Source organism: Oryzias latipes, chromosome 4, assembly GCF_053564925.1.
Source record: "Oryzias latipes strain Hd-rR chromosome 4, Olatipes_Hd-rR_3.1".
Classification (NCBI taxonomy): Eukaryota; Metazoa; Chordata; class Actinopteri; order Beloniformes; family Adrianichthyidae; genus Oryzias; species Oryzias latipes.
Genome location: NC_136240.1, coordinates 20,147,038 through 20,174,941, shown reverse-complemented (window position 1 = coordinate 20,174,941; position 27,904 = coordinate 20,147,038). Strand labels below are relative to the sequence as shown.

The 27,904-nt window shown below is 39.2% G+C and overlaps 1 protein-coding gene across 2 annotated transcripts in view; it reads left to right on the top strand.

Moving 5' to 3' along the window:
• LOC101169846 (ephrin type-B receptor 1) overlaps positions 1-25,033 on the top strand; it is a 92,341-nt gene extending 67,308 nt beyond the window's left edge. For both annotated transcript variants that reach the window (XM_011474166.4, XM_078946034.1), the window contains exons 14-20: positions 6,264-6,511; positions 11,004-11,071; positions 11,549-11,696; positions 13,155-13,304; positions 19,813-20,009; positions 20,125-20,283; positions 22,365-25,033. In XM_011474166.4, the coding sequence (XP_011472468.1) occupies positions 6,264-6,511; positions 11,004-11,071; positions 11,549-11,696; positions 13,155-13,304; positions 19,813-20,009; positions 20,125-20,283; positions 22,365-22,476 (1,082 nt within the window). In that variant the 3' untranslated portion in view covers positions 22,477-25,033. The remainder of the gene's footprint in view (positions 1-6,263; positions 6,512-11,003; positions 11,072-11,548; positions 11,697-13,154; positions 13,305-19,812; positions 20,010-20,124; positions 20,284-22,364) is intronic.
• The last annotated feature ends 2,871 nt before the right edge of the window (positions 25,034-27,904 follow it).

The following is a 27,904-nucleotide window of genomic DNA, read 5'->3' as shown; positions in this document are numbered from 1 at the left end:
ATATATATATATATACCTGGAAAGACCTCAGACCTCTCAGTCCAGAAAAGCGCAGTGCTAGGAACAGCTAAGATACTGCGCAGGACCTTCAAGCTCCCAGGCCTCTGGTAGAGGACCCGAGCTTGGAGTAGAAACCACCCGCGGAGGGTGAGAGGGGCGCGCGTTTTTTTTTTTATATACATATATACACACACATATATATATATATATATATATATATATATATATATATATATATATATATATATATATATATATATACACACATGTTTTTGATAACATGTTTCCTTATTTATCAAAAATAATTTAAACTAAAAAAAATATCTAAACTGCAAAAAGAATTACAAAAGTTAAACTATTTTAATTTCATTTCATTCATACTGTTGACTGTCCTTTTTTTACTTCAAATTTGAAATAAAAAATTAATGGTTACAGGTTCAATTCCCACGATCAGAAGGATTAAACTGGAATGGAACGTATGAACTAGTCTTTTTTTTTTCTAATATTGTTTGAATTTGTCTTAGTGCACAGGTAGGAATGTGGAGCTGAATAACAGCCTTTTCATGCATGTTAAAAATCTCTTTCATAAAGAAAAGGTGTTCACTCCCACACCCTGCAGAGAAAATGGTTTGACCCCTTTATGCCTGACTTAATTTCCAATTTTAAATAAAAATAATGTTTGTTGTTTTTTCCATTCAAGGTGATGCTTAATTTCAAGGTGATGCTGGATTTAATTGTTCGTAGCCACATGAATGTTTTCTTTGATTTGTTTTTGTTTTGATTTCGAGGAAATTTATTACAAGCAAATTTATCAAAAAAGTTATGAAAGACTGATAGGACCCATCCACCATGCTGCAGCAATAAGCATAATGCTGTGTTTTGTGAGAATCAAAAAATATTTATCAGAAAATATTTTTTTACACAAATAAATCTTGTTAAGAAAAGAAATTGATAAAACAACAACTTTTCACAAGTTATTTTTTTTTTCCAGGAAATAAATCAAAGATTGGATGGATGTGGAAACTCATTTTATTTTCAGCCTGTCACTGATAAGAATTAGTGTTAAAAAGATGCTTTCAGCTGACAGTTTCATTGGCTTCTTATGTGGAGAAGAAAAGCAAGACTGTCCAGATTCTAAAAAGTGAGATTACTATAAATTACTGACAAATTTGACAAACATTTAAAAGCACAAACCTGTAATAAGAGCAGATTGCAGCAATGTTGTAAAAAGGTTTCCACTTTGGAAATTGAGTTTTTGCCATAAATCCTTAATTCACACATGTTCTGTCACTTTAATTTATTATCAGAGTTGGTATCAGATGGAGGAGCTCCTGATATTTTAGCTTTGATAACTCCCAACTGATTGAACTCCGGTCCCAAACCAATGAAGCCCAAATTGCCACTAAGCTCTGATGTTAAAGGTCCCGAACCATATTCTGACCTTCACCTCTGTGGGTATGAGCTCTGGGCTTTGGTCTGCGGAGCCACTTTGAGAGGCTTTTGGTAATCCCTCTATTTATTTCCCTCAAGGTATGGGGTTCTAAAGTCAGCCAGAGTAAAGAGAAGGGAAAATATGAGCTGGGGGGTTATGAGAGCTGGCCAGAAGAAAACGTCTTTTTTTTTTTTGTCTTTTGGGGGGGCTAGAAAAGTATAATAAAATCCATAAATATTTAGTTTTATTCTTTCTTCTTTGTTGTCCAGTTTTGAGTTTGTGTGTGGAGAAAAGCTAAAGAAAAGAGCAAAGAAGGAGAGGGAGGAACAACAGATTGAGGGGGAAAGATGAAAAAAGAAAACACTGAAAAAAGAAAAATCCCCCTCTCGTGGTGCTCTGCTCGTGCCTCCCCTGTTTTTACTTCTAAAATCACTAACCATCGTTGACATTGGTTCTACTCCCGGCTGACTTCTTTTTGTGTGGTGGTTGCATGTTCTCCCTGCAGGTTCTCTCCTGAACAGGTTGCCGGCTGGCAACCTGTTCAGGATGTACCCTGTAACCATGGCCCAACAGTCGCTGGGTTGGGTCCAAGCAGCCCCCGTGACCCTGAAAGGGATTAAGCGGGTTCTGAAGATGGATGGATAGAAGTATTATTCAATGATTGAACGTTACAAATTCTTTGTCTGTAATATTTTGCTTACCAACTGTTCAGTAACTCTTTAGTCTGATTGTTCAAACATTGAGGCATTAACAGATGAAAAAAAAAACATGCAACAAAGAGAATCTGAACCAAAATTTCATGTTCTTCTGTTTTCATGATGAAATGGTGATACTGTTTTTTTACAGAAACAATGTCCGTTTGTCTTGTAGATGTTGCTGGCGAAATGAAGCTCTCTGTCTATCTCAGATACCAGTTTTTGTTTGGGATGTTGTAGGTGCGCATCGGTCTCAGGTTTTTTTTCTTTTTTTTTGTATCAGTGGAGATGTGTTTACCCTTCATGTTCATTTTGAAAAACTGAATTTGCTGAAGCCTAAGTGCTGGTCTTTCAATCAAACTTCCTGTTAAAGCTTTGGCTGCTATAATGCTCATTTTGTACATAACAGCTTGGTGTTTTATTTTTTTATTTTTTTAACTTGTCCTGTCCAACAGCTGGTCAAACAGATGAGAGCTGAGGGCCTCTTTTGTTGGGCATATTTTACTTTGACAACAGGGGTTATGAATCTTCAGACAAACCAGAGGTATGTCTGAATAAACCCTTTTTGTAATCGAGGCCAAACTTTATTCATTTGAATCATATTTGAAAATCTTTTGTGTTGGACCGGACGGAAAAGGAAAGGAGGGAAGAACAGAGAGGGATGTTAGAGAGGGGGGGGGAGAAGGGTGAAGGGTTTTACCCCCCCTTCCTCTAATCACCCTTCAACCCCCCCTCTCCAATATCCTTCCCTCTTCTTTCCCAAATTACAAATTTAAAAGATGTGAAGGATCGCTTTTAAATAACAGTAGCAAGTCATTTTTATTGTATTACAGGGTAGAAGTAACCAACACTGCCCAACATGGATAAATCTTCCAAAAAAAACTGTTTGACTTGGAAAAACGTCCTTTTTGAAACAACGGCAAAGACGTTTCATCCTGGAGTTCTTCTCAAATAATGTGTTTTGAAAAAGTGCAGATTTAAGACAAGGTTTGACAATGAAAGCAATAAATCTTTCTCTTCTGATGCTCCATCCTTTCCTTGACCTCCTCTATTTTCCTGAGAAAAGAAGTGGCATGTCACTGGGATTCTGCCTCTCTCAGTGAAAATTACTTTCTTTGTCCATGCCCATTCAACCTCCTTTCCCTTATTATCAGTGTTCTTATTCCCTTCCTTCACTCAGTCATCTCTCCTTCTTCTGCCATCCATTTTCCCCCCTATTTTGTTTTTCCACCCATCTGTGCTTCTACTGGTTTGCACAGAGGCGCTAGGCAGTGTTTAATGAGCAGGGAGATGTGGAGCAGAGATCAGTGTGAGGCAGGACGGCACGGCCTGTCATCCAATTCCCATCACTCATCCATTATTCAACGGCTGATTTTTTTCAACAAGGACTTTTATTTTGAAGTGATATTCAATTTTCACGTCCTCAAGCTGCTCACTGCTGCACTTATTCATACAACACGCAAAGACTGAGTTTTTATTTCATCAAAGTTACAGCTGCTTCACATTTGTGACACCATCCGTCTGACCTGGTCAAATCAAAGCACTTGAAAGGGAGCCATTATGCTGTTTTCCAGCTGGTTAGTTTTAATTCCTGACACCTCAAAATTAGCTTTTCACCCTGAACAACTCCAAAACATTCATTAATATTCTTAACTGATCCGCACACACCTACACTGTTCAGGCTCTGCCTAGGCAGAATCAGGTCCCCACCCTGATCCTGTAAATTGTTGATCTTTGTGTTTTGCTTTCCAACGTGCAGCAGCTGTCTTGTCAACCTAGAAATGTTTCCTAAAGGCACACAATAAATTTAACAAAATATGACAACCATGAGAGATAAACACTTTGCAGGATGGATGCTGTTTCAGAACAGCATCCATGTAGAAGTCCTATCTCCCACAGGACTTTATTGACAAAGGAGGTGCTTAACGATTGATGGTTTGTGGAGGACCTTAGTGCAGGTGACAAGAGGCAGATGTGGCAGACAATTGTTATTTTTGATAACCTAAAAGAGGAGACATTAAAAAAACAAATTTAAAGGAACCAATAAGGTGACAAAACACAAGATTTTGACCAAAATGGATCCAGACAGAGAGGTTTTCTGCCTTTTGTTGCAGTCAATTTCTCACCAAGTCAAGGTCCAAGTTCAGATCATTCCAAAGAGGCGTTCAGTCTGTAGAATGCTAGAATGTGCCTGTCTGCGTCTTCAGGTGCTCCAGCTCTGCAGCTAGACCAGAACTCTATTCACCTGACCAGACTATTTCTGTCACCGGAACCCTTGTGCTATCCTAGGCACTTTAACATTGGGAGTTGGGTCATCTAGACCCACTAGACAGTGCGCTGAACCTTTTTTCTTCAATAATTTGTGAACCTCACTGGTGTCCATGGATTACATGAAATCCTCTTCACCTTTATCCACCTTTGTCATGGTAGGGATAACACGTCAATAGGGGTCATAGGATAGCACAAGGGGAGACATTTGTCATTTTTTTTTAAATAATAAACAAAGTTTTGGTGTGGTAATGTTCAAAATTCCTGGTTCAGTTTGTTGAGTAAATTAATTGATTTTTTTTTGCTTTGGGGTTTTTTAGTTTAATGACTGAGCAGATACCTGTGGAGTTTCGAAGAAAGATCTGAAAAGTCCCATTGCAGCAGCATCAGCAGAGGGAGGAGTGAACAATGTGCACTAGGGGTTTTGAGAGGAAGAAAGTAAAATGTTCTGACATCAGGAGCATGAAGAAAACCTGACTAAAACCCAGAGAAATGTGATTCTCCTGTATCCTTGTAAGTTCAAATTGTTCCCGGGTTTCTGACAATGGTCTTTAAAAAAAATTAAAGGAAAATGAAATCCTGTAATTTATCTTGTAAAATGCTGACAACAATAAAAACTGATAGCCTAAGAGCTAAATCTTTATAAATCAACTTTAACATTGTTTTTCTCTGCCTCGGGCTGCGTTTACACTGCCCTCTGCAACGCAGGTTCAAGCGACTTTCAATGAAAACTCTATGGAAGCATGTACATATGCACGTTCCAGGCCTTTCCAATCAAAACTCTCAAATTTAAATGTCGTCACGCAAGTTTCTACAACCATTTTTGGGCTCTACATACAAAATGTTAAACCAGAATAAACTGACCAATCAGGGACTCAGATTTGGAAGGGATGTGTGGATGGCATCCCCTATAAATCACGAAAGTGCCAACCCATTTTAAATGAATAGTTTCGGTTTGTTCACTCATTACCATGTGATTGGTGCAGAAACTATGAGCTGCATTCACAAGCACAGCTTCTGTTGGGGGTGAACACACGGCAGGTCTCCCCTTCAGTCTGATACCCTTGTCTTTCATAATTAGTGTTCCGAAGCATCATTTTGTAACCCCTTAACAACTTCCCTGTCTCAAACAACACTTTTCTGTTGTTTACAAGTTCCAGGGACAAAAAATGTGCTTCCTCACTTCTCCACCAGAGACAAATGGTTCTATAGAGGCACACGAAAGGCGAGGCACCAAATGTCACTACATCCCAGACGCCGAATCTTTATCTATGATAATTTTGACATTTATATAGAATGGAACAAAAGTGCCATGTTATTGCTGTGTAACAACACAGAGCTGTGCCGAAGGAACGGATGCTCCAAGATGCTCAGCAGCCATCAACACTTTAACTTAAAGGACAAATTAGACAGGTGATCAAACTCGCGGAAAGCCTGTATCCACAAAGTCATTTCTGTTGAACAAAAAAGATGATATTTTAGGCGGTGGAGCCATGTTTCCACCCTTATAGTAATTACTGTGTTGCTTTTATCTTGTTTGCCACCTGGACTGCACAGCCTTTTCTTTCTCCTGAGATCAGTTATTGAATGGGTCAAACTTTTTGTTGTTTTTTTTTTTTAGCCTCCAAAAAAAAACTAAAACTGGAAAAAATAGCTGCCCTTCAGCAAAGCCCCCGACCCCAATCTGCTGTGGTGGAACTGCTCAGAAACCATCAGCATGGAGGTTGCGTGCAGACAGCTGCTTCCAGCTGAGAGTGTATTAGGCCCACACACTTTTCTGCAGCACCCAAGCCAAAGGGCTAATGTTGCTTCTTACGTTTTGTGATTGTCAGAACTTATTGCTTTAAATGTTTTTCTGCTTCATTCAGGGGAGTTTGGGGAGGTGTACAAGGGTCGACTGAAACCGGTGGGGAAAAAGGAAATCCTGGTGGCCATCAAGACCTTGAAAGTGGGTTACTCTGAGAGGCAGAGGAGAGACTTCTTGGCCGAGGCGTCAATCATGGGTCAGTTTGACCAGCCCAACATCATCAGACTGGAGGGTGTGGTCACCAAGAGCAGACCTACCATGATCATCACAGAGTTTATGGAGAACGGAGCTCTGGACTCATTTTTGAGGGTAAGCAATGCACGCACACTCGCATTTAATGAGCTGACATCAGACTAATTTACTTTGAAGATTGGCTGGAAAAAATGGTAATCTCAAAGGAAAACTTATAAACTAACCTTTTCAACTCAATCTATTGAAGACGCCTCTCCAAAAACATTCAACGTGTTCCAATTGTTCAATCAATTCTCAGATTTCCAATTAAAGAAGTACAAAACTGCATTTAGACTGACATAAAAAATATTGTACCTCGGGCCTCTCTGTATGATCACAAAAAACACCACAAAGGTAAGGTTCAGGAATTTCATAAAAATAAGGGAGCCTTTATGGATACCGGTTTAATTTCTAATCTGTATTGCATTTTGGATGTTGCAGAGTATTTTAAGACTGAAAACTCCCATATCACACACAAGTACAATCTGTGAATAAATGTGTGTGAATGGCACTGTGAGTGTTAAGTGCTTTGAGCCTTCAGGAAGGTGGAAAAGCACTTTACAAGTGCATAGTGATGTTTTGTTTTATTCTAAAGAGCACTGTCACAAGTGCTTGACTTAGACCAGGGGTGTCCAAGTCCAGGCCTCGAGACTGACACAAACTCGACTGGTTTTCCAGAAACTCTGCCTTATCTGCGGTTCATTACCTAGATCAGGTGGGTTTAGTCAATATGGGGCTTCATTGGCAGGTTGGTTGGAAAACATGTAGGACATTGGCCCTCAGGGAATTGGACTCCCCTGACTTAAAACAGTTTAAGTTCACATAAGGTCCATCACGTGTGTTTTGTTCTTAGTGAAGCATAGTCCAACGTTATTACCAGTTCTTTTGCTGTTAACTTTAATGTACCCTCTGAAGACAACATAAAAGAGCTTAAAAAAATAAAGTCAACTTTGAGATAGAACTTCTGAAAAAGCTTTAATGTTCAGAAAAAAACCCTTAGTCTTTTTTTCTTAATAACTCAGACAAGATCAGTTTAAAATTAAAACCTCGTACAAGATGATATTTTTGTACCATCCATGCAAACTTCAAAAATGGCATCACAAAGATAGAATTATGTTGAATGAATTGGAACAGAGAGAGTGGGATTATAATCAGTTAGACAGAATGTGTTTATTTTCTGCCATAATTGGATTTCTGCTTTTTTTTTTTTCCACGTATCAAATTGGACTGAGCTTTTTTGAAGCCTCACACTTGTCTGCTGTTGATTGTAGATCTATTAGAGCTGGAGCTTTTTCTTTAATGTTAGTTGGAGCTTTTTCACAAAGTTGTGGGTTTTTTTCAGTCTAAAAACTTTTTTTAGAAAAAAAATGATGTATCAAATGGATTATAGTTTATAAAGGGTTTTATAAGCCTGCAAATGTTGGGGCAGAAGCGTACTAACATCCAAACTGAGCTGCAGTTGAAGGGTGGATAATTGGGAATTTGGAAAAAAGACGCAGCGGTAAAAACAAACCTCCCATTCCTCTTCTCTGTCTGTCTCTTTTTCTTTCCCTTCCTGTGCTCCTGCCTCCTCATCCTGTCTCTCTTTGATCTTGGCCTCCTTTCGAGGCGCCTCTAAAAACAGACGGGGAAACTCTTTGATGCAGAATCATGCGATGACTCGTAAACGCACACTACTACAGCGATCGATCTCAGTGATGTTGCTTTCCTGGTGTGACGGTCGTGCAGACACACCACCTGAAGCATCCGAGGTGCGTGTGTGTTTTAGTGCGTACCTGCTTGCCGATTTTTTTTTATCAGGGGATTAGAGCAGAGAAGCGTCAAAAAGCCCAGTTTGATGTGTAAAGTGAATTAAAAGACAAACCTCTCCCTACAACTGTGTCAACAGGGGGTGTCACTGAATTTTCCAAGAAATAGATATGGATAAGCAATAAAAAATCCCTATAATATCACAGATGAATGTACTTCACAGCACATGTTCAGATGTAATCAACATGGAGCACTGATCAAATGAAACTCGTTAGGACTTCTGTGCATTAATCAGGTATTGGAAGAGCCATGACCAAGTCCATGAATATTTATGAAGACGTCAAGGTGCCCCTAAGGGGTTTGCAGGTGCTGTCAGTCATCTGTTGATCATCAGAAACGCCTCATTCGAGAAGGGGGGGAAGACTCTTCATGCATTCGTCTGTGCAAATATAAAGTGACAAACTGCAGCCTGCAATCATTTGTTTTAATTCACCTGAATCCAGTACAAACAACTTTAATATCTGACTAGTGACATATCTCCATACTGTTCACAAGGAATGCCAAGGTATGTTTTTTTATATTTTTAATTTTATATTTTTAATTTTATATTTTTAGTCTGGGATTTTGAGTTTGCTCTGGGAATTTTTTGACTACAGGCAGAGGTTGGGTATTTAACTTGAAACTTGAGACCAACTTCAGTACAGAGACTTGAAACTCGACTTAAAGAAAATATGTATTTAGTTTTTTATTTGAATACATTAAGGTATGAAGTTTAAGAATAAAAATTAAAACTTAAGGGAAAAAAAGCTCTCATTACATTTTTATTTTTTGAGGTGGAGCAGTGGTTAGCAGCACAAAATCCAAACCGCTCTATTGGGCATAAAACCTCCCAATCTGGCAACACTGAATTCTCTGCTCACTAACTTGCTGTTGACTGCAATATTCCATTGGTGCAGAGGTATGGGGGAGGAGGAAACACTATAACAGAATCAACTCTTATGCCATATCAGTAATTTAGTTTTTTTTTATGAGTTAAGAAAAGGAAGAATTTTTGAAACACTTTTATTGAGTGTCCAGCTCAGAGCCCCAGCAAGGTGCCCTATAGGCAATAGCCTACCTTTGCCTAGTAATAAGTCCACCCCTGGTTAGCACTCTCGTCTCTGGGTCCTCCCTTCATAGAGTTTGCATGTTCTCACTGTGCATATGTGGGTTTTCAACGCCTTCCTCTCTCTGTCCAAAAACATGCTTCCTAGGTCTAATCTAATTTGCCCATAGGTGTGCATTGGAGTGTCAATGTGTGGCCCTGTAACAAACTGGTAACCTGTTCAGAGTGTAACCTCGCCCTCACCCGACTCCGTGACCTCATTGGGGATATAGTGGATTCTGAAAATGGATGAGTGTTTGAAAGTAACACAATTTAACTTTTTGACCAAAAGCTTGATACTAGACTTGGACAAAAACCTCATTTACATTTTTTTCCAGAAACACAACTTGGACATGTAAGCAATTTAAAACTTGATTTAGATTTGTGACAAACACTCAATACACATCCTGTCTTTTTCAACCTACACCTTGACTTACCCTTGCAACCAAGGACTTAATACTTGACCTGGATTTATAACCAAAGACTCAAGATTAGACTTTCCTGAAAGGCTTGAGTTTTGGGTCACATTTGTTGCCACAAATATTGGACTTTGAAACTTGAACTTGGCGTGAATGTTTGACCAAAGACTTAACTTGAACTTACTCCAAAATCTTGACCTTGGCTGGGATCTTTGACCATAAACATAAGACTTGACTTGAATTTGTCAACAAAGACTTGAAAGTATATTTCAGCTTTGAAATACAGTGTATTTCACAGCCTCGCTGTTTCACAGATTATTTTTAATGCAATGTTGCATGCATTTGTTTTTGTTTTTCTTCTTTTTTCGCACACTGTGTTCTGCGTTCTGATTGGCTTTCAACCTTCTCAATGAATCCCCTCTGTGCCATGTTTCCTGTACAGAATGCATTCAGTCTGCTGCATATACACGAATCTTTGATGATGAGAATCTTTGATCTTTGATCATTTGTTTTTCATTCTATGGTGGCTGATGTTATTTGTACGTATTTACATGTAATCAAGCAAAAAAACTGATGAAAATCCATGTTCATGTGTATTTCGTGCGGCCAAAATACACATTGCTGCAGTGCCAGCACGTATTTTAACCCTAACTGCAACCTTAACCCCGCCCTATTTATGTGCGAATAGTCACTTCCCCTATTATACAGTATTTATTTTTCCATGGTTTGAACTTTGAGAGTTTAAAAAAAAGAGTGAAAAGGTTCATGTCAGACATTTATGGAGTGTGTTTTGAAGGGTTTTACAGACTTAAAACATCTAGAATCCTACTTTGTGGACTTCACCTATTGCGGGTTATTTATATAAAACAACTCCCCTGATAAATGACGGACCACTCTGTCAGACTTGAGTCTTTATTGTTATATATCTACTGTAAAGAAACTATAAAGAACAACATTAGAATTTACGGTGGGTGAAATGTCTCCAAAGAGGCCAATCCTTCAACCATATTATGACACAAATGTGAAAAGTAAAGCACAGTCTATTCTCTTCATCATTCTTTTAACACAACAATTACGGCTGGGAAAGTCATCAGAGTTTTCATAATGCAATTTATTGTCCCTAATAAATGTTCTTTGGTGGCATTTTCCTTAAGTAATGACATGTGTTTTTGCCTCCAAGGCTTTATCTAAATACGGTAAATGATAAGTATGGTAATGGAAAATAAAACTAATCCTTTCACGCTTCACGCTTTTTCAGCAAAATGATGGGCAGTTCCCAGTAATCCAGCTGGTTGGTATGCTGAGGGGGATCGCATCAGGAATGAGGTACTGTCACACACACACACACCCCATACACACACACACACACCATACACATCCTTGTAATCACAGAAAAAATACAAAGCTTTTTGTCTGGTTTGAAACTCCACTGAAAGCCGAAACTAGGGTGGCGTATTAACTTTAGGCATCCACACTTGGGGAGTTGTGCATTAACCCAACAACCCTGCAAGTGAAAGATGGCCATCTCCTAGCTTAGACTCTCCATCTATAAAGCCGGCATAAAACGCAGCACACATGCACAGCAACATATTCTCACAAACAAGATCTTATCTGTGTTTTACTGCTGGCTGTGATAACACAAAAGCACGCACATCTACACATATTAAATTCCTACATTATGGATGGATGGACCCGATAGCTTTCACACAAAGATGGACACACACCCTAAAATCCCATTACATCCTTATATATTTGCCTGGCAGATAACGTGCAGTCATACAGTAAATCCTGTTGATGCTTTAGGTATCTGGCAGAGATGAGTTATGTTCACCGGGACCTGGCAGCTCGAAACATTCTGGTCAACAGTAACCTGGTGTGTAAGGTGTCTGACTTTGGCTTGTCACGTTATTTGGAAGAAGACACGTCTGACCCCACCTACACCAGCTCTCTGGTAAGAACACAAACCCAGTAACATGATCTGCCTGAAGGAATGTTTCCTTTTTGTTTTTTTTAATTGTATTTTGATTTGGGCAGATTGACCCTCCCTGGGAAGCCTTTACTGCAACCAGTTGTCTAAGAACTCTTTTCTTTCGTTACTCAACCATGAATACTGCTGAGCAGTTATTAATTTCAGAATTATGTCATTTACAGAGCTGCGGGTGGAACCTACTGCACTCTGCTTATTTTATCACAACAGACAAATACATAAAAACTCATAAGATTATTCATAGACTCGCATATTTCTTTTACAAGACTCATAAAGACACCAGGACTTGAAAGGACATAAATGATATGTTTCAATGAGATGTTACAAGTTTACATGGTTAAGAAAAGATAGATTGCTAAACAACTAAAGACATGCATCAAAAATAGTGTAATTTTTGTTGTAAAGTATTTTGCTTTCAGTTTTTTTTCCTCAAAAAAAAACTGGCAGAAAAACTACAATGCTCCTTTCAGGAAATTCTACATATTAGACAATGTTTTTTGTGCCGTATTCTCTTGGCAAACTAATGTAAGCCAGTGCGGCAAGGATTCCTTCTCTCTTAAATTCTACATTTGGCTTTAAAAACATTCCACCACATTTTTGATGTTTTTCAAAGAAAGAAGACTTGGAAGGAAAACTTAAAAATAGAAATACCAACTTTATTTGTAATCACTTATAAATCAAAATCAAGAGCAGAAATTTCTTTGTTCTTTTTAAAACAAACAAGAAGGTAAAATCCTAGTCTTTCAAATAAATGCAAGGCAAAGGTACCAAAATCAAAAAATCAAAAACGCTAAAAGTAAAAAAGAGAGAGTGTGGGTCGAAACTAAGGAAAAGGCTAATTATCTGAACTCAAAGCAGGTCAGACAGAAAGCCGAATCTATTTATTTATTTTTGCCAATTTCTTCTTCTTCTTTTGCCGTTTTATCCCTTTCGGGGTCACGGGGCTGCCGGAGTCTATCCCGGCCACTTGTGGGCGAAGGCAGGGGGACACCCTGGACAGGTCGCCAGTCTGTCGCAGGGCTCCAATCACACACCCATTCACACTCACGGACAATTTAGATTATCCAATTGACCTATGAAGCATGTTTTTGGAAGTTGGGGAGAAGCCAAAGATCCCGGAGAAAACCCACGCATGTACGAGGAGAACATGCAAACTCCACACAGAAAGGTCCCCCGTTGATGTTTTGTTTCGGGGGCCTTTTTGCTGTGAGGCAAGAGCGCTAACCACTATTTTTGCTGTGAGGCAGGAGCGCCAACCACTGCGCCACCGTGCAGACTTATTTTTGCCAATATCCAAAAATGAATTAAAGACACAAACTTCAAAAATAAGACACTTTCAGAACCCTGTTTTTTTTCTTGTCTGTCTTGTTTTATTTCTGTCCATCATTACTACATCTCTGAAATCCTCTCGTCTTTCTGTAGGGAGGTAAAATCCCGGTGCGGTGGACGGCTCCGGAGGCCATCGCCTACAGGAAGTTCACGTCTGCCTCAGATGTCTGGAGTTATGGCATCGTCACCTGGGAGGTGATGTCATATGGAGAAAGGCCTTACTGGGACATGAGCAACCAAGATGTGAGTCACCCGTCTGCTTGTGTGTCTTTCTTCTGTTGTGTGCCCCCCCTCCTCCCTGCGATGATCCTCGCACCGTGGATCTCTTTGTGTTCATCGGCCGTCCTTGTTTGGTTTTTTTTTTGCCGTGTCTCCCAGCAGGGAGTCGGTGTGCCTCAGAAAAGGCATGGGAAGTGAAGACATCAATTTAAGTGTTATACATGTTGCTGCATTAGTTTGAATCTCAAACACGTGAGGGGCTGATGTCTTCAAGGTGATGTTTAATGCAGAAATCCTTTTTTCCACTAAAACGTCTGTTCCAATTACCTTCACACTGCCATCTATTTGCTGCAGCATTTCTGCACCTTTTTGTAACTTTTGCTGTTGCTGTGTCAAATATCATTTTAAAGAAACATTTTACTAACATGTAAATGGTGCCCAAACCTAAAAGATTATTTCTAGTTAATTTTATTTGTCAATTTATTTTTAATGGAAACATTTTCAGGCTATCCATATGTACTATTTTCTCATGATAACATTTTAATTTAAAAAGAAAAGAAAAATGGGGAGGAAATCATTTTACTTCAGTCGCCTTTGTAGTATCACAATGGGGAATGCAAAATATGACTTATTTTTCTTTCCATTGGGCTAGATTGATTATACTAAGACAAGATAGGATAAGATAAAGATACTTTATTGATCCCAGCTTGGGAAATTCAGTTGTTGCAGCGTCGGCGTTAGGCTCAAGATACAAACATACACATAATATACGACAACAGAGAACCACAACAATCAATCGGAAAGGAACATCAGTGAATTAGAACAGTTGTATTGCGTGCCACATCAGGAGAGAAAAACAGACAGACCATAAATGACTTTATCTATTGCATATGGATGACAAGTTATAGAGTCCAATGGAGTGAGGTGTGAAAGATCTCCTGAAGCGGTTTGTGTGACAGCGAAGCTGCCTTAGACTGTTGGAGAAGGAGCTCCTCTGACCATCCAGTACAGGATGGAGAGGATGCTCAGGATTATCCATGATGGATACAAGCTTATTTAAAGTCCTCCTCTCCATCACAGATTCATATGTGTCCATTTTACAACCGATTACGGAGCCAGCTCTTCGGATCAGTTTGTTCAGTCTATTACTGTCCCTAGCAGATATGCTGCCCCCCCAGCAGACCACCGAGAAAATAGACATAACACATTTTTATTTTTTCAAAATATAAAATTGAGGCTTTTAGAGATGCAAAGCAGTTCATCTATGTTTTTTTATGCATTATGAGGGTAAAAAGAATAGATGATTGCATCATTTTTGAAAAATCAGCCTTCAAAGCTTTTCCTTTAGATCAGAGGCTTTTATCTCAGTATTTCTTTCCATTTTTTCTTTCATTTAAAAATGGAAAGAAAATTTAAATTTGAACTTTTTTCATTTTTTAATCCCTTTGTGCTTTCTGTTTTGTGTATTTACTTGTTTTTTTTACAAAAGGCAAAAACTGAGCATAATATGATTTTTTTTTAACCCTGCGATAGACTGGTGACCTGTCCAGGCTGTGCACATTTGCCTGACAGTAGCTGCAACAGGTAACCCTGTGACCCCAAACGGGATTCAGTGGGTTCAGGAAATTGATGGATGAAAGGATGGATTTTTCTTCTTTTTGGATGCAGCCACTTGTATTAAAAACATTTTTTTACAATGATGTTAACCCTGCTTTTGGCCATACACTTAGACTTCTTTATTTAGTTTTCTGCAGAATAGCTCTTGTCTTACTTTTAAGGAGGTATTCAGCAGCAGAACTGTATTTTTTTATTCAAATTATAAAACCACCTCTTCCTTATTTTTTACTGCTGAGTTCCATTTTTCTCTCAATCATCTACTTCACCTTAACTACAACTCTCCCAACTGCCTCCCATGCAGCCTCGCCCTGCTCCCCCTCATGGCTGCTGCTGAGTGACAGAGGCGTCCTCTTCAGCCATAATGACTGAGAGTCGGAATAATGATCAAGACACATTTATCCTGGCACACCCTGTGTATAATGATGGGAGGGTGTGTGTTACAACTGTAGCTAATAAGGGTCTTTGGGGGCATTAGTTATGCGCAGAGCTGACACCCTGAGCTCACACATCTCCCCCACACACACTTACACACACACAGTGGACCAAACCATACACGTACAAAGGTGCGCACACACCGTTTCTAGGAACACGGTGAAATTGTCAGCGCAGCCACTGAAGGTGTTCGACATGAATTAATCATAAAAGAGACCTGTGATGTTTCACTGCACTCGCTGCAATTTTGATTGACGGCTGTGCTTGCAGGGAATTTATGCATTACAACGGCTGAGACGCACGTCGGGGTCAAGTATAGTTCAGCGAGCAGGCAGACGAATTCCCAGCTCTGCATTCACAGCATTAAAGGCAAAGCTCCTCATCACTCTGGCTCACAACACTAAACTTATTGAAGGCGGAGTGAAACAGACGTTGAAGTTTGCTTTAAGGTTTCAAGGTGTTGTTAAAAGATCTAAAGGGTAACACGAGACACAGAAAAGCATGTAGCAAGAGTTTAGAATGGTTTGAACTTAGAAGTCGCAGAGGGAGGTCAAATAAGGTTCATGTGGTAAATAATGGAGACAGAACTTGGCTGAAAAAGGAAAAACTTGCGAGAAGGCAAAATCCTATCAAGCTGAAGACAATAAACAGTGTAAACCTGGGAATAAGACGGGGAAGGGGAGGTCGGGTCACGGGGAATGCTAGGAGTTCACACAAACTCTGCTTTAAAGCTGTGTGGCAGTGATGGTGTCAAAGGAAAAGCATGGTTAGCATTCTCAGACTGTAAGAAACATAAGAAACAAGTCATACAGAATCCTCCTCAGTCTATTCAACGCAATAAACATCATACTTCAACTTAAACCCCTTTTCTAACTCCTTCTCTTGTCACATTTATGCCGCCTCTTAGGTCACTGACAGTAGTGACATTCCTGAGCATAGAAACCACTTAGAACATACCAAAAAAACAACCCATTTCTTGTTTTTACCAGTAAACGCATGTTAACTGGTATTATGCATGGGCACAGGAATATGTACACAGAGGGAGTCTGTGTTTTGCTTTGTGTGCCAACATTTAAAGATATTTGAGCACTAGCGGGAAAAAACCCCCACTTAGACCTTAACTGACAGTTAAGGTCCAAAAAAATTTAACTTTTTTATACTCAGGATAAACTGTAGTGAGGTCAAGTTTTGGACACATAAACCAGTTTTGTAGAAAAATTTACTTCTGCCTTTTTTTGGTGGCTGGTTATTGGGGAGCATTAAATGATAGCTGTGTCACTTCTAGGTCTCCATTATTTCCAATAGTTCAATAAAAACTATTGTGAATAGCTATTTTGTTTTTGTAAAGTTCATTTCTAGTTGTGTTTCAACACTAATGAAATTAGGCTTTATTTTTTTAGTCGGAAGGCTTTTAAACCAGAATCTTTTAGATAATAAATAGCAATTTCCCAACAGAAAATGAACAAGCCACTAATATTTGTGGGTCTTACATAAACCTGTTTTGTTTGTATGGTTGGGCTTTTTACAATCCTAACTTGTGTGATCATGGTTCTTTGGTGAACTGATATTCCTCCAATTTCTTTTTGTTGTAAAACCTGGTGCATATATGCACAGTGCCGTCTAATGAATGTATTCGAGGATGATGGTTTTAAAGCCAAAAGGGTTCACTACAGTGGGAGTTTTAACATACCAGCTTTTATAATTAGAGTTTGAAAGACACTTGGAAAAAGTTATTTATCCTCCATATGCAGGAACCAGAATAATGTCAGGTCACATTATCAGAGCTTGATTCTACTTATATATTTCATTTTATTTTCTTTCTCTCTAGTGGCCAATCATCTTTTAAGAAGATTTCAGTTCTTCGCATTTAAAGTTCATGGTCTTTCTGCATTTTAAATTCTCACCAAAAGGTTTTTTATGGCAAATTCTTTAAATTTCTTCATCAGAATAAGCTCTGAATTTGGTGTAAAGAAGCGTGATTTAACATGTGAGACACTTCAGGATGCAGCCAGTTACACATCTGAATTTACTGCGCTGTGTCTCCCGGTCAGGTTCTCAAATGAAATGACAGCTTTTCACAGAGAATAATCTTAAGGAGAGATAAGGAGCAAGACATGATGAATCTTTAAACATCCTAATATTTCTGCATACAAGCTAGAGATAAGGTAAATGGACCTACATCTTTCCTCAAATCATCATCAGAAAGGGACATAAACTTGAGAGCAAGTATTAAAAGTGAGAGGATCTCATTATTGGATTGTACACCTTTCAAAATACCTTGGACCATCCATCTCCTCAGACAATGGTTTTAGTAAGACAAGAGCCTTCACCTCCCATGCAGTGGTAGTAGGGGGGTTGAAGGTCTGACGTGGAAAACAGTCCTGGTTTTAGAACCTGCAGATGATCATTGTGACATCATGAAAAGGTTGACTGGTTGTTTTCCTCCTTTTGTACTTAGCTCATACATCTGGATGAAGATATGTTCAAAGCTGGAGAGACCCTTTTTTTTTTTTTTTAAGTGTGTAGAACCAACAGCCAGTAGTCAGAGATGAGGATGGAGAGACATTGGTTGAGATTTTGGTTCATGAACTTAGTGTTGTTCATTCTGGATCCTCTGGACGTGCTGAGGGTCTATATCTCTCAGAATGCCGTGGGGTCACCCCGAGTAAAAGTAAAATAACTTTTTTAGGAATAGTAGTCTGCTGCCCCGCCCAACATAAGTGAAAGAAAACTGATGGATGGAGGTATGGACCTCTGTCTTCCTTAGACTCGAGTAGGAATTTGCTGATGTCATGGGGGATTTTTTATTTTTATTTTGCCCCTGCTGGCACTTAATTCACCACAGAAAGATTAAAGATATTTTAGGAACAACAGAGCCTCTCTACCAGTATATGACTTCATATTACTACCTGTCATTTTGATCACGATGATGACAGTGCTCTGTGAAGCATAGAGACAACAACATAATTAGGGATGGAGTATTTATAGCATTTTACTTCAGAGGATTTTTATAGATCAAAGGTAAAACAGATGTAGGAAGGAACTGAGAGAAAAAGCTACAACTTTGAACCTGTCAACAAGCCACAATGTCACAGTCAAAAAGTAGGTGTTTAATCACTCTGTTGTATATAGTACTTTACGTCACAGTCTGATCATCTTTTGAGCTCATTTAAAAGTGTTCCTAGTGGTCTTTAATTTTTTTTTTTTTTTTAGCCAAAATAAAAAAAGACCTGTGTCGTTTTTCTAGGACAGTTTCTGCAGCGCAGCAAGGGTTGATTAGAAATTCATCTCTGAGTCGTGACAGTGAGTCAGCCTGGGCTGATTTCCCCATCATACCTTTGTTTACAATCTCTCCTGCTAGCTTGCAGCCCCTCATGCCCCCTAACTTAAAATTACAGGTGCAACAAAAATGGCGAGCAATATTGGAGCTATCTAGCCATACAGTTTTGAGCCAGATACCAGCTCAGACCAGGAAAACGATTGATTTGTCTGCATGTGGATGCATCACATCCACATGGACCGGAGCAGGAAGCTTGTGGCTTCTATGTCACACCCAAAAGCCATTTCAAACTGTTTCTACGTTTGCAAAGAAATACTCAGAAATGCAGTTTTATGAGAAAAATGCCACAAGAATATGTAAGAAATAAACATGATTTTCATAAGAGAGGGTCTGTAATAAGTTCTTCTTTTTGTGTTTTGTTGGTCCAACAGTGTGAGTATCTTCTGTGTAGGAGAAGTCGCCCAAAGGTTTTACAAATTCCTCTCTATAAATTTTTCTATGATCTGGCAGAAAACCTCTGTCTTGTACAGAAAAGATCATTCTGCAGTGACAAGTCAAAATTAACAAAAAGTCAGCAAAAACATTATGAATGTGTTTGACTCATCATTTTATTTCTTCCAAAGTTGCATTTTGTACCTGAATGTACTGTAAGGTTTGTTTTTTTGTTAGCTCTTGATCCTAGTCTGAATCATAAGGCAGCTTTGTGGAGTAAACATTTTTTCTTGGGTCATATGTCTGAAATTCTGACATGCAAACACAGTGTTCTGGGCTGCTGAGATTACGGAGCATGCCTTGAGAGAAACTGAAAATCATGTTTCCTCTTCCATTTAGGAGAGTTCCTCCATGTCAAAACCGACACACTATCTGATAGCAGAGCCAGAAGCTGTCTCCTCACAGTACGACAGCTGGTTCAGTTCTCTAACAGGTCTATTACAGACTTGACCCCTTCATGGCCTCTATCACGATGAAAACTGACTGCTCTCTTAGCAAATGAACAGGGCTCCAAGCAGACAGTCCATGTGCTTAAATGAGGATGACAATGACCTGACATTGAATCTGTTTATCCTTATTTTACTGACTTCTGATTGCCTGGGTCAGGTGGATTTGGAAAACTGCAACCTGGAGTAACTGAATAGCTGCAAATTTGCAAAATACAATTGAAAACACAACATTTTACAGTTTCAACTCTTTTTCTCCTCTTAGGTAATAAATGCCATCGAGCAAGACTTCAGGCTGCCTGCTCCCATGGACTGTCCAGTTGTGCTGCACCAACTGATGCTGGACTGCTGGCAGAAGGACAGGAACGCACGGCCAAAGTTCCCTGATATTGTCAGCATGCTGGACAAAATGATCCGTAACCCCGCATCGCTCAAAGCCGGATCCAACAACATGCCCCCTGGGTGAGCAGAGAGACAAACCCATTTACATCCACAAGCATCTTTTCTCTGTCCCACTCATCAGCTTTACACGGTGCTGTTAATATTCCCTCTTCCCCCTCATATCTGCTTTCTGCAGCCCTCCTCATCATCCCTTATTAGACCGGGGAGCTCCAGACCTGAGCAGGGTGAGCTCAGTGGAGGACTGGCTGGCTGCTCTGAAGATGACCCAGTACAGAGACTCCTTCATTGGGTCGGGCTTCACTTCTTTGCCACTTGTCACACAAATTACTGCTGAGTAAGTCTGTTTCCAAGGAGACATCTTTTGTCTTTTCTCACCACGTCCTTTCAATTTGCTAGGAAATGGAAGACAACTTTCAAAAGCAGTTTTTTTTTGCACTATCACTTGGGAAGAAAGCAGTGAAACTAACAGATTATTAAAAAAAGAAGCATGTTTTCAGCTTAAAGACCCACTTCAATGGAAATCCTTTATTTGGTGTTTTGAACATTTTTTTGTAGCAATTTTCTCATGGTAGAGGACATATTCAAAGAAAATTAAGATTAAATGTATGTTATTGAGTATTAATTTATACAAATTGTTGTGAATCATGTGAATCAAAAAATACCATTTGAAAAAGCCTGTAGCAATGACATAACAGCTACAGTCTGTGTGCCACAAGCACCCTGCTCCGCTCCATTCTGATGCATTCACATATGTAATCATGCTACATCTCGTAGACAAAGAAATCCATATCCGTCTTTGTTTTCTTTTTCTGTGCTGCAGGCATCTGGCTGTGCCAATGTTCCCACCTAAAACTCAGAGGCAAATTTCTAATTAACTACTGCTGCTCTGCAGGCATTATGTGCTAGAAAACAAAACAGTTTTTTTTCCTAAAATTGGCATAATACAATCATAATTAAAAGATCACTGGGATTGTGTTTAAAAGATGATCGGAGTGGCACTGTAACAAGGGTTGTGCTATCTAAGATAGTACAAGGGTTAAATGACCTGTACAAACAACTGTGAGTCCTGAAGAATCAGTTGGTCTTAGAAGATCAAAAAGAAATGCTCCTTGCTCATGTTTAAAAAAAATCACATATAGTTATAGTGGAAACATTTCCACTTTCAAGCACTGCAGTAGAAATGAAGTAATAAGAGTTTTGCAGCTATTTAACCCTTGTGCTATCTTAGATGACCCCACCCTTACATTGACGTGTTCTCCCTACCATGATAAAGGTGGATAAAGGTGGAAAGATTTCATGTAGTCCATGGACACCAGTGAGGTTCACAAATCATTGAAGAAAAAAGGTTCAGCACACTGTCTAGTGGGTCTAGATGACCCAACTCCCAATGTTAAAGTGCCTAGGATAGCACAAGGGTTACACACAAAACTTACCTAGTTGATTTCGGTCTATTTTTTTCTTTTTCTTTTTTGCATTTACATTTGAGACCACCTTTCCTGGGAAGAAGCATTTAGCTAATTTAGAAATCTGAAAAGTAATTTTCTTAAATGTTTTGGTATGTAAGACTTTGGGGTTTGTGATTTACTTTTATCCTTTTCACCTTATAAATGTTTGAAAATCTCCATTTGCCTTCAAACACTAGCAGAGTGAACGTGAAAAGGATTTTAAAACAGTCTACTCAACTTGAACTGCATTTTAAAATCTGTATTTATGTCTTAAAGCACTAAAAGAGCCCAGCTCATGCTCCATGCTTCAGTTAGCTTGTAAGGAAATCAGGGATAGAAGTCCGTTCCTTGGCTTTCAAAAACTAAGCAGCCAATTTCTACTAGCTGATCCACAGATGCCGGATGGAGGCTGCTCATTCCTGCTTAAATGACTGTGTGAGGTTATACTCTTCAGATAAATTTAGCCAAAGGGATTAATTAGAGGTATTTTAAAATTGCACCAGTGTGAAGATGGTGCATAAAAGGAGTATGAGCCACTGAACGTTGCTGAAGATGCCTTACATGCAATAAGAACAAGTACCTTGGGGGACAGGGGGATGTGCAGCCTACCTGCACTCACGTTTCTTCGGTTTTTAATCCGTTCTCTGCATGATAAATTCACTGTGGCATGTGTGTGTAATTAGATTTTAAAACTGCTGCCTATGTTGCAGAGTGTTCCAGCTAATACAAAGCAGCGCAAATGACATTAGGGGAAGGAATGTTTTTTTATTGGTCCAATTTAACATGGAGTTCCTACGATGTCCTAATAGATGATATAGAATTATTGATTTATTACGCCTCATTTCAATATTCTTGGGAGGCATAGTTTTATAGAATTCGTTTTCCAGACTGTCATCCGTCTGTTCACATGTGCTCTAATAAAAAAATAAAAATAAAAAAAACAGACTACATTTTTTTCTTTTTCTTCCAGGGATCTACAGCGGATCGGGGTAGCCCTGGCTGGACACCAGAAGAAAATCCTGACCAGTGTTCAGTCAATGAGGCACCACGCCGATGATCAGTCTCCCACTGAGTCGGTTTAGCCATATTTGAGATAATCACATGACATTCAGTCTACGAGGGAGCAAAATTCTGTTCAGTGCACCGAAGCCCACCTGGATTTCCTGCTTCATGGGATCAACATTTGTCACTATTTAAAGTCTGAATCAAAAAAAAAAATTAAGCAAACAGATGCCAGTGACTGTTTTGAAACACAAATACATCTATCATCTCCAAAATAATCCCTCAGAATCCGCTTTTAAGATAACTTTGACTCCAATCACAGATCTCTGCAGGTGGTTTTCTACCAAACTAGCTTGCTTTTAGGAAACAGGGTGTGTTCTTTATGAAGGGTAGATCGTAAAAATATGTTTAAAAAAATACCAGAAAAAAACTGACTGAAGTGACACAAATGGGACCACAAGCCTAGATAAAAGGTCTTTCAAACTGTTTGTGGAGACAGGAACAGCAGCTGGCCTTTGCCCTCTGCAGCATGTTGTGTTGTGACTTCTCCATCATGTTTAAATGGGACCTTTTTTTGAACCTCTCTTCATGTTGAAGAGTCTGTAAATATGATATTGGAAGAAAATTTCCACTTTACTCAATTATTCTAATTTTAGTAAATGTTCTGTCTGTTTTTACTGGAGTATTTGTGACCTTTCTGGTCTTTTTCTTTGCTCATAGCTCAAACTTAAAGGTATTTCAGACTGCTGACTCAATCCAGTTACATATCTGAGTTGGACACCAAAATGAGGTAAAGAAATGTCAATCCGAAGCAAAGCTGTTCCCACCTTTGGGACAAATCAACTGTACACCGCAGTATTAAGAAAAACAGCGGCTCAAGACATTGTCTGAATTGCAACATTGGTGGTCTCCAACCAGCACAACCAGAAAATCTCCGAAAAGGTAATCTCTTCCAATGTTCTAGTGATTTGGCAGCAAATCCGCAAGCTGGGAGCCAGTCAATGCATAAATACAGTGCATGAACCAACCCAGAATCCATTGCTCATGTTCAGTCTACACACAGAGCAAATCTCATTTCTGCCTAAAGTGTATGGCATCCGTCCAGATGGCAATCATCGCTCTGCTGCGGGCTGTCTGGCAGGCTCCTTTGTATTCTCTTTTTTTTTATTTTATTTTATTCACTGGCTCCTGGATGCTCCTGTGTTGTCAGGGTTTGTGTTGACTGTCTCATTTCCAACCAAAATGACATCTCTGGTTATTACTGCTGTGTCTGTTTGCAGATGAAAACTATGTAAAGATACCTGTACATGTTTTCTTTTTGAACTGTGGACAAAAACTTTTTAAAGGCACCATACAGATTTACAAGACCGATTATTGACTATAATTCAACCCAAAGAAAAGAAAAAATGAGCAGGCAAATTGACAGCTTGTTTATTAATTCATAGTTGAACCCAAACCCTCTTATCTTGCACTCACAAATGTCTCTTTTCCAGTAGCTCCAAATGGAAATTGTGCTTTTTTTTGTCGCCTGACTTCCAACAACAGACAATGACAGTTGTTTGCTTTCTCTGCTGCACAGCTCTGACACGTCCCATAAAACTGTGTGTTTGTTTTCGTCTCGCAATGCTGCTTGGCAGTGCTGGAACACCCCAATGCCTTTTTCTTTTTTTCTTTTATTTATGAACACTGTGACATTGAGAGGTCTGAATATTTCAGTTTCCACTTATCGCTGAAACTCTGCCCTGATGGCGCATGCGTAGTGATACTGTGGCTTAGAATTGGCAGATTTTTGAGCATTGTATATGTTAGTAGGATCGACAGAGAACATTTTGTAGCTTAGAGACAAATTTTGTTGTAAACATCTCTAGAAAAACAGACTTGGACAGGGCTTTTACAAATGACTGAAAACGTAATATTTGATTAAAAGTTACATTACATTTCACGTCAAGAGAATGAAAAAGAGATAAAAGCAACGTCTTCATCAAATAACAACTTCATTGTGAGCTTTAAAAATGATTATTTGGGTATCGAAACAGTTTAAGGTAAAAACACAAAAGAAGGCAGTTTCACAAGAAAAAAAATTTGCATTGCAGATATTGACTTTGAAGATGCTAGAAAAAACAGGAGAGATGATCTAATCCCAGCTTCAGTTGCAGTTATGTGTAAGCTGTGCAGATAGACATGTCCTCTTGTTTTGGTTGGGTGTTTGCGACTTGGCTGTTCTGTATTGTATCAGTGTCACTGGCATTTTTTGGCACATTTTAGCATTAGCATAAGAGCATGCATGTGCATTTGCATCTTGCCATTATTTTTGTCTGACAATTTTTGGTTCCACCATTAGGAAAACAGCAATTGCAAAATGTTTAGAAGTAAACTCTAAATCCACGTACAGACCGGACAGTAGATGTGCGTTCTTGAATGCATGTTTAGCCCATGGTGTTCACACTGGTTAGCAGGGAGGGGCTTCTTTTTCTACTGTTTACTACCACATGTCCAGCACCTACAGTTGGAAAAGGCTTTGAGCGATATGTTGGAAAATGTATTCATTGCTAAAGTCTTTGGAAGGAAAGATATGGACTACCATCATGTCAGAAGAGCTGCCTTGATTTATATTTACTTGAGAAAAAAAAATAAAAACACAGATATCATCAGTCTAAACCAGGTAAACCAAATCTGAGTCCCTGATTGGTCAAAGTTCTGGTTTAACTCGCAACGTGTGTCTAGTGGTCACAAACTTAGTACATAGAGGCCAAAAACGGTCATAAAACCCTGCGTAGCTACCCGTGAACACGAGAGAACACAGAAGCCCAAAACGTGCATTTACATAGACTTTTCATCGGAAGTGGCCGCTTTAGCGTGTGTTGCCTTTGGTGGTGTGAACACAGCTTGACAGTCAACAGTGCAGTAGAAAAAAGTAGTGCACAAAACCGCATGATTGCTTTTGTCGCTAAACTTTATAAAATGTTTTGCTTCCCTAAGGGTCAGTCAAAATACTTAAGGGTTTTGGGTAAAAGATTTTGTCACAACGCTTATTCATTGGGTTCACTTACAGAATAGAAATAAAAATACAATGTTACATTAGCTTATATCTATTGTAGACAGAGAAATTGCTTTTATACTCCATTCTGTCCCCTCTTATTTGGTTTCTGGTGTTATATTTGAGTTTTAAATCCTCTTGTTTCTGTCTTCAGAGTCAATATTTGGACTTATGAGCCCATTCAGATCCACAACCAGCAACTTTTTATAAGTGTTCTTTAGGCAAAAGTTTGATTCGGCACTTGGCACCACTGATGGTACTTTGGTAATTGGACCGAAGGAAGTTTGCTCGTGACGGACAGCAAAAGACAGATGGTTCACCCTTTTACCTGCCAAGTGGTATTTCTTTTGCCCTTTTTTCTAAACACTTTCAACCAATCAACACCCAGATGGCTTCTTGTAACAAACCATCTGGTGTGTCACTTTAGTTCAGTACTACAAACCAGTATACTTGACTCAGCGGCTGCTTCTAGACTCCAGGAGAATGCTAAAAATGGCACAGTGGTCAGCTTTGTGTTTGAGAGTAAGACCGTTGGAAAGTCGGTGCTTTCCAACCTGTTACCGTGCAGGCACTGCTTCAGCCACATGCAGACTGAGTCTGATTATTACTTTGGAGCATAATAGAAGAGTTTAATAAACACTCGGCATATTGACTGGCTTGAGTATGAAGAGGCAATTCAACACTTTAATTTCCCAGCAGTGCTTCCTGTCATTGCTATTGCATTGTTGTGCGTTTTGGCATGTTGCTGCCACTTGGAATAATGTTAAAGCATTGGCAGACAAGTACTGTGTGCATTTTTTTGTGTTTGTGCACAAAAAAGTAGTAGAAAACAGATTTTCAGTACTAAAAAGGAGAAAAATGTGTGAATTTATAATATGTTTGAACATTTTTGTGATCTTTCTTTTTTAACAATTGTGTTCCAACATACGAAGCTGGTGTGTGTGGGACCAGGAAACTTCCTTTGCAGACATTCTGCATTTTAAACCAAAATGGTGCACTCTGTGGCTCCAAGAGACCAGAGAGTTAAGACCATGATAAAAAGTTTGTCTCTTTTACCTAATTTTTGAATGGCACAAATGGGTGCAGCAGAGACAAGCTCCATGCATGATTCTGTTAGGTTTGACAGCAAAACTTGACTTACACAACAGACATTTAAAGCTAAGTTCACACTGGACATGTGTTCACGGACACGCTGAACGTGGGTTTTGAACACACTTTTATCATACAGTCTTTACACAGGTCGCTACTCCACACTAGCACACATACTCATAGTTGGAAGAGGCTTGGCGCGAAATGTCAAAGCAGTGCAAATCTTGCCAATCTTCCTCCGGGCTATCTTCCTCACATCTCTATTCCGATAAATTAAGGACTAATTCCAGCCAGGCACAAACCGCAATTATGAATTTCTCAATCATTATCGAATTTCAGTTGTGTGGTACTCACCAAATCCAATTCCCTAATTGTTCATAGTTCAACTGCTTAAACTTTCATTGTGTGTTCAATTAGTTATGTAGACCCCAAAATTTTACCTAAAAACTTGCATAATGACGCGTGAAAGCAAGAGTTTTGAACACGGAAACCTTAAAAGCACAAATGTTCACATCTACATAGACTTTTCGTTGAGAGTGGTCGCTCAATTGAGTGTTTCCAAGCCCGCTGTGAACGTAGCATCAGACTTATAGACCAGGACCTGACAAGGGAAAAGAGAACCAGAGAATAACAACTCAGGCTCAGAAATGAGAGGTGACAGTGTCCCAAGCTTTAACGGGTGTTTTTTTTTTTTTTTTTATAATTACAAGCAGATTCCACAGCTTTAAGTGTGGGGTTGGAAAAGATACCAGGTGAGAGATGACAAGTGAAAAAGTTAAAGGGAGCCGAAAGGACAAAGATGAAAAGAAGGGAGCGGGAAAGAAGCTGGAGGGGGAGAGGAGGGGGAGGAGCGGGTGGCAAAGCTCCACTTGTGTTAGAATAAAAATGAGGCTGGGTGTGGAGAGATTACTCTCTTTTTGTCTTTTACTCTCTACTCTACCCAGCTTCTTCTTCCTGTGCCCAAAACCTCTCTGAATAACTCACTCTGCTTCCAGTCCACATTTCCACAGTCTGCTTTGTACTCATAGCTGTTCTATTTTCCATGCACCCTTCACACTCAGCGTTTTGTGCCCTCTTAGACTTTTATTGGAGATTTTTTTTTGAAGCCCCAGCAGTACTTTGTTTTGGAGTATTCAGAAGTGCTACAGCACTCTTTACCTGTTTTTCTCTGCACATCCTACCAGATTTGATCCAATGGACCAGTCCTGCTGTAAAAACACGAAATGTGTTTTCGTATTGATTTTTTTCTTTTTACAAACATTCATTGCTCTGCGAAAAAAAAAAAAAAAAAGTTCCTGACTTTGTTTTCCCCTAGTCTTCAAGCTGTTTTTATCTGAAATTACTCTACAACTGCAGGATGGAATACCTTGGAATTTGGATCC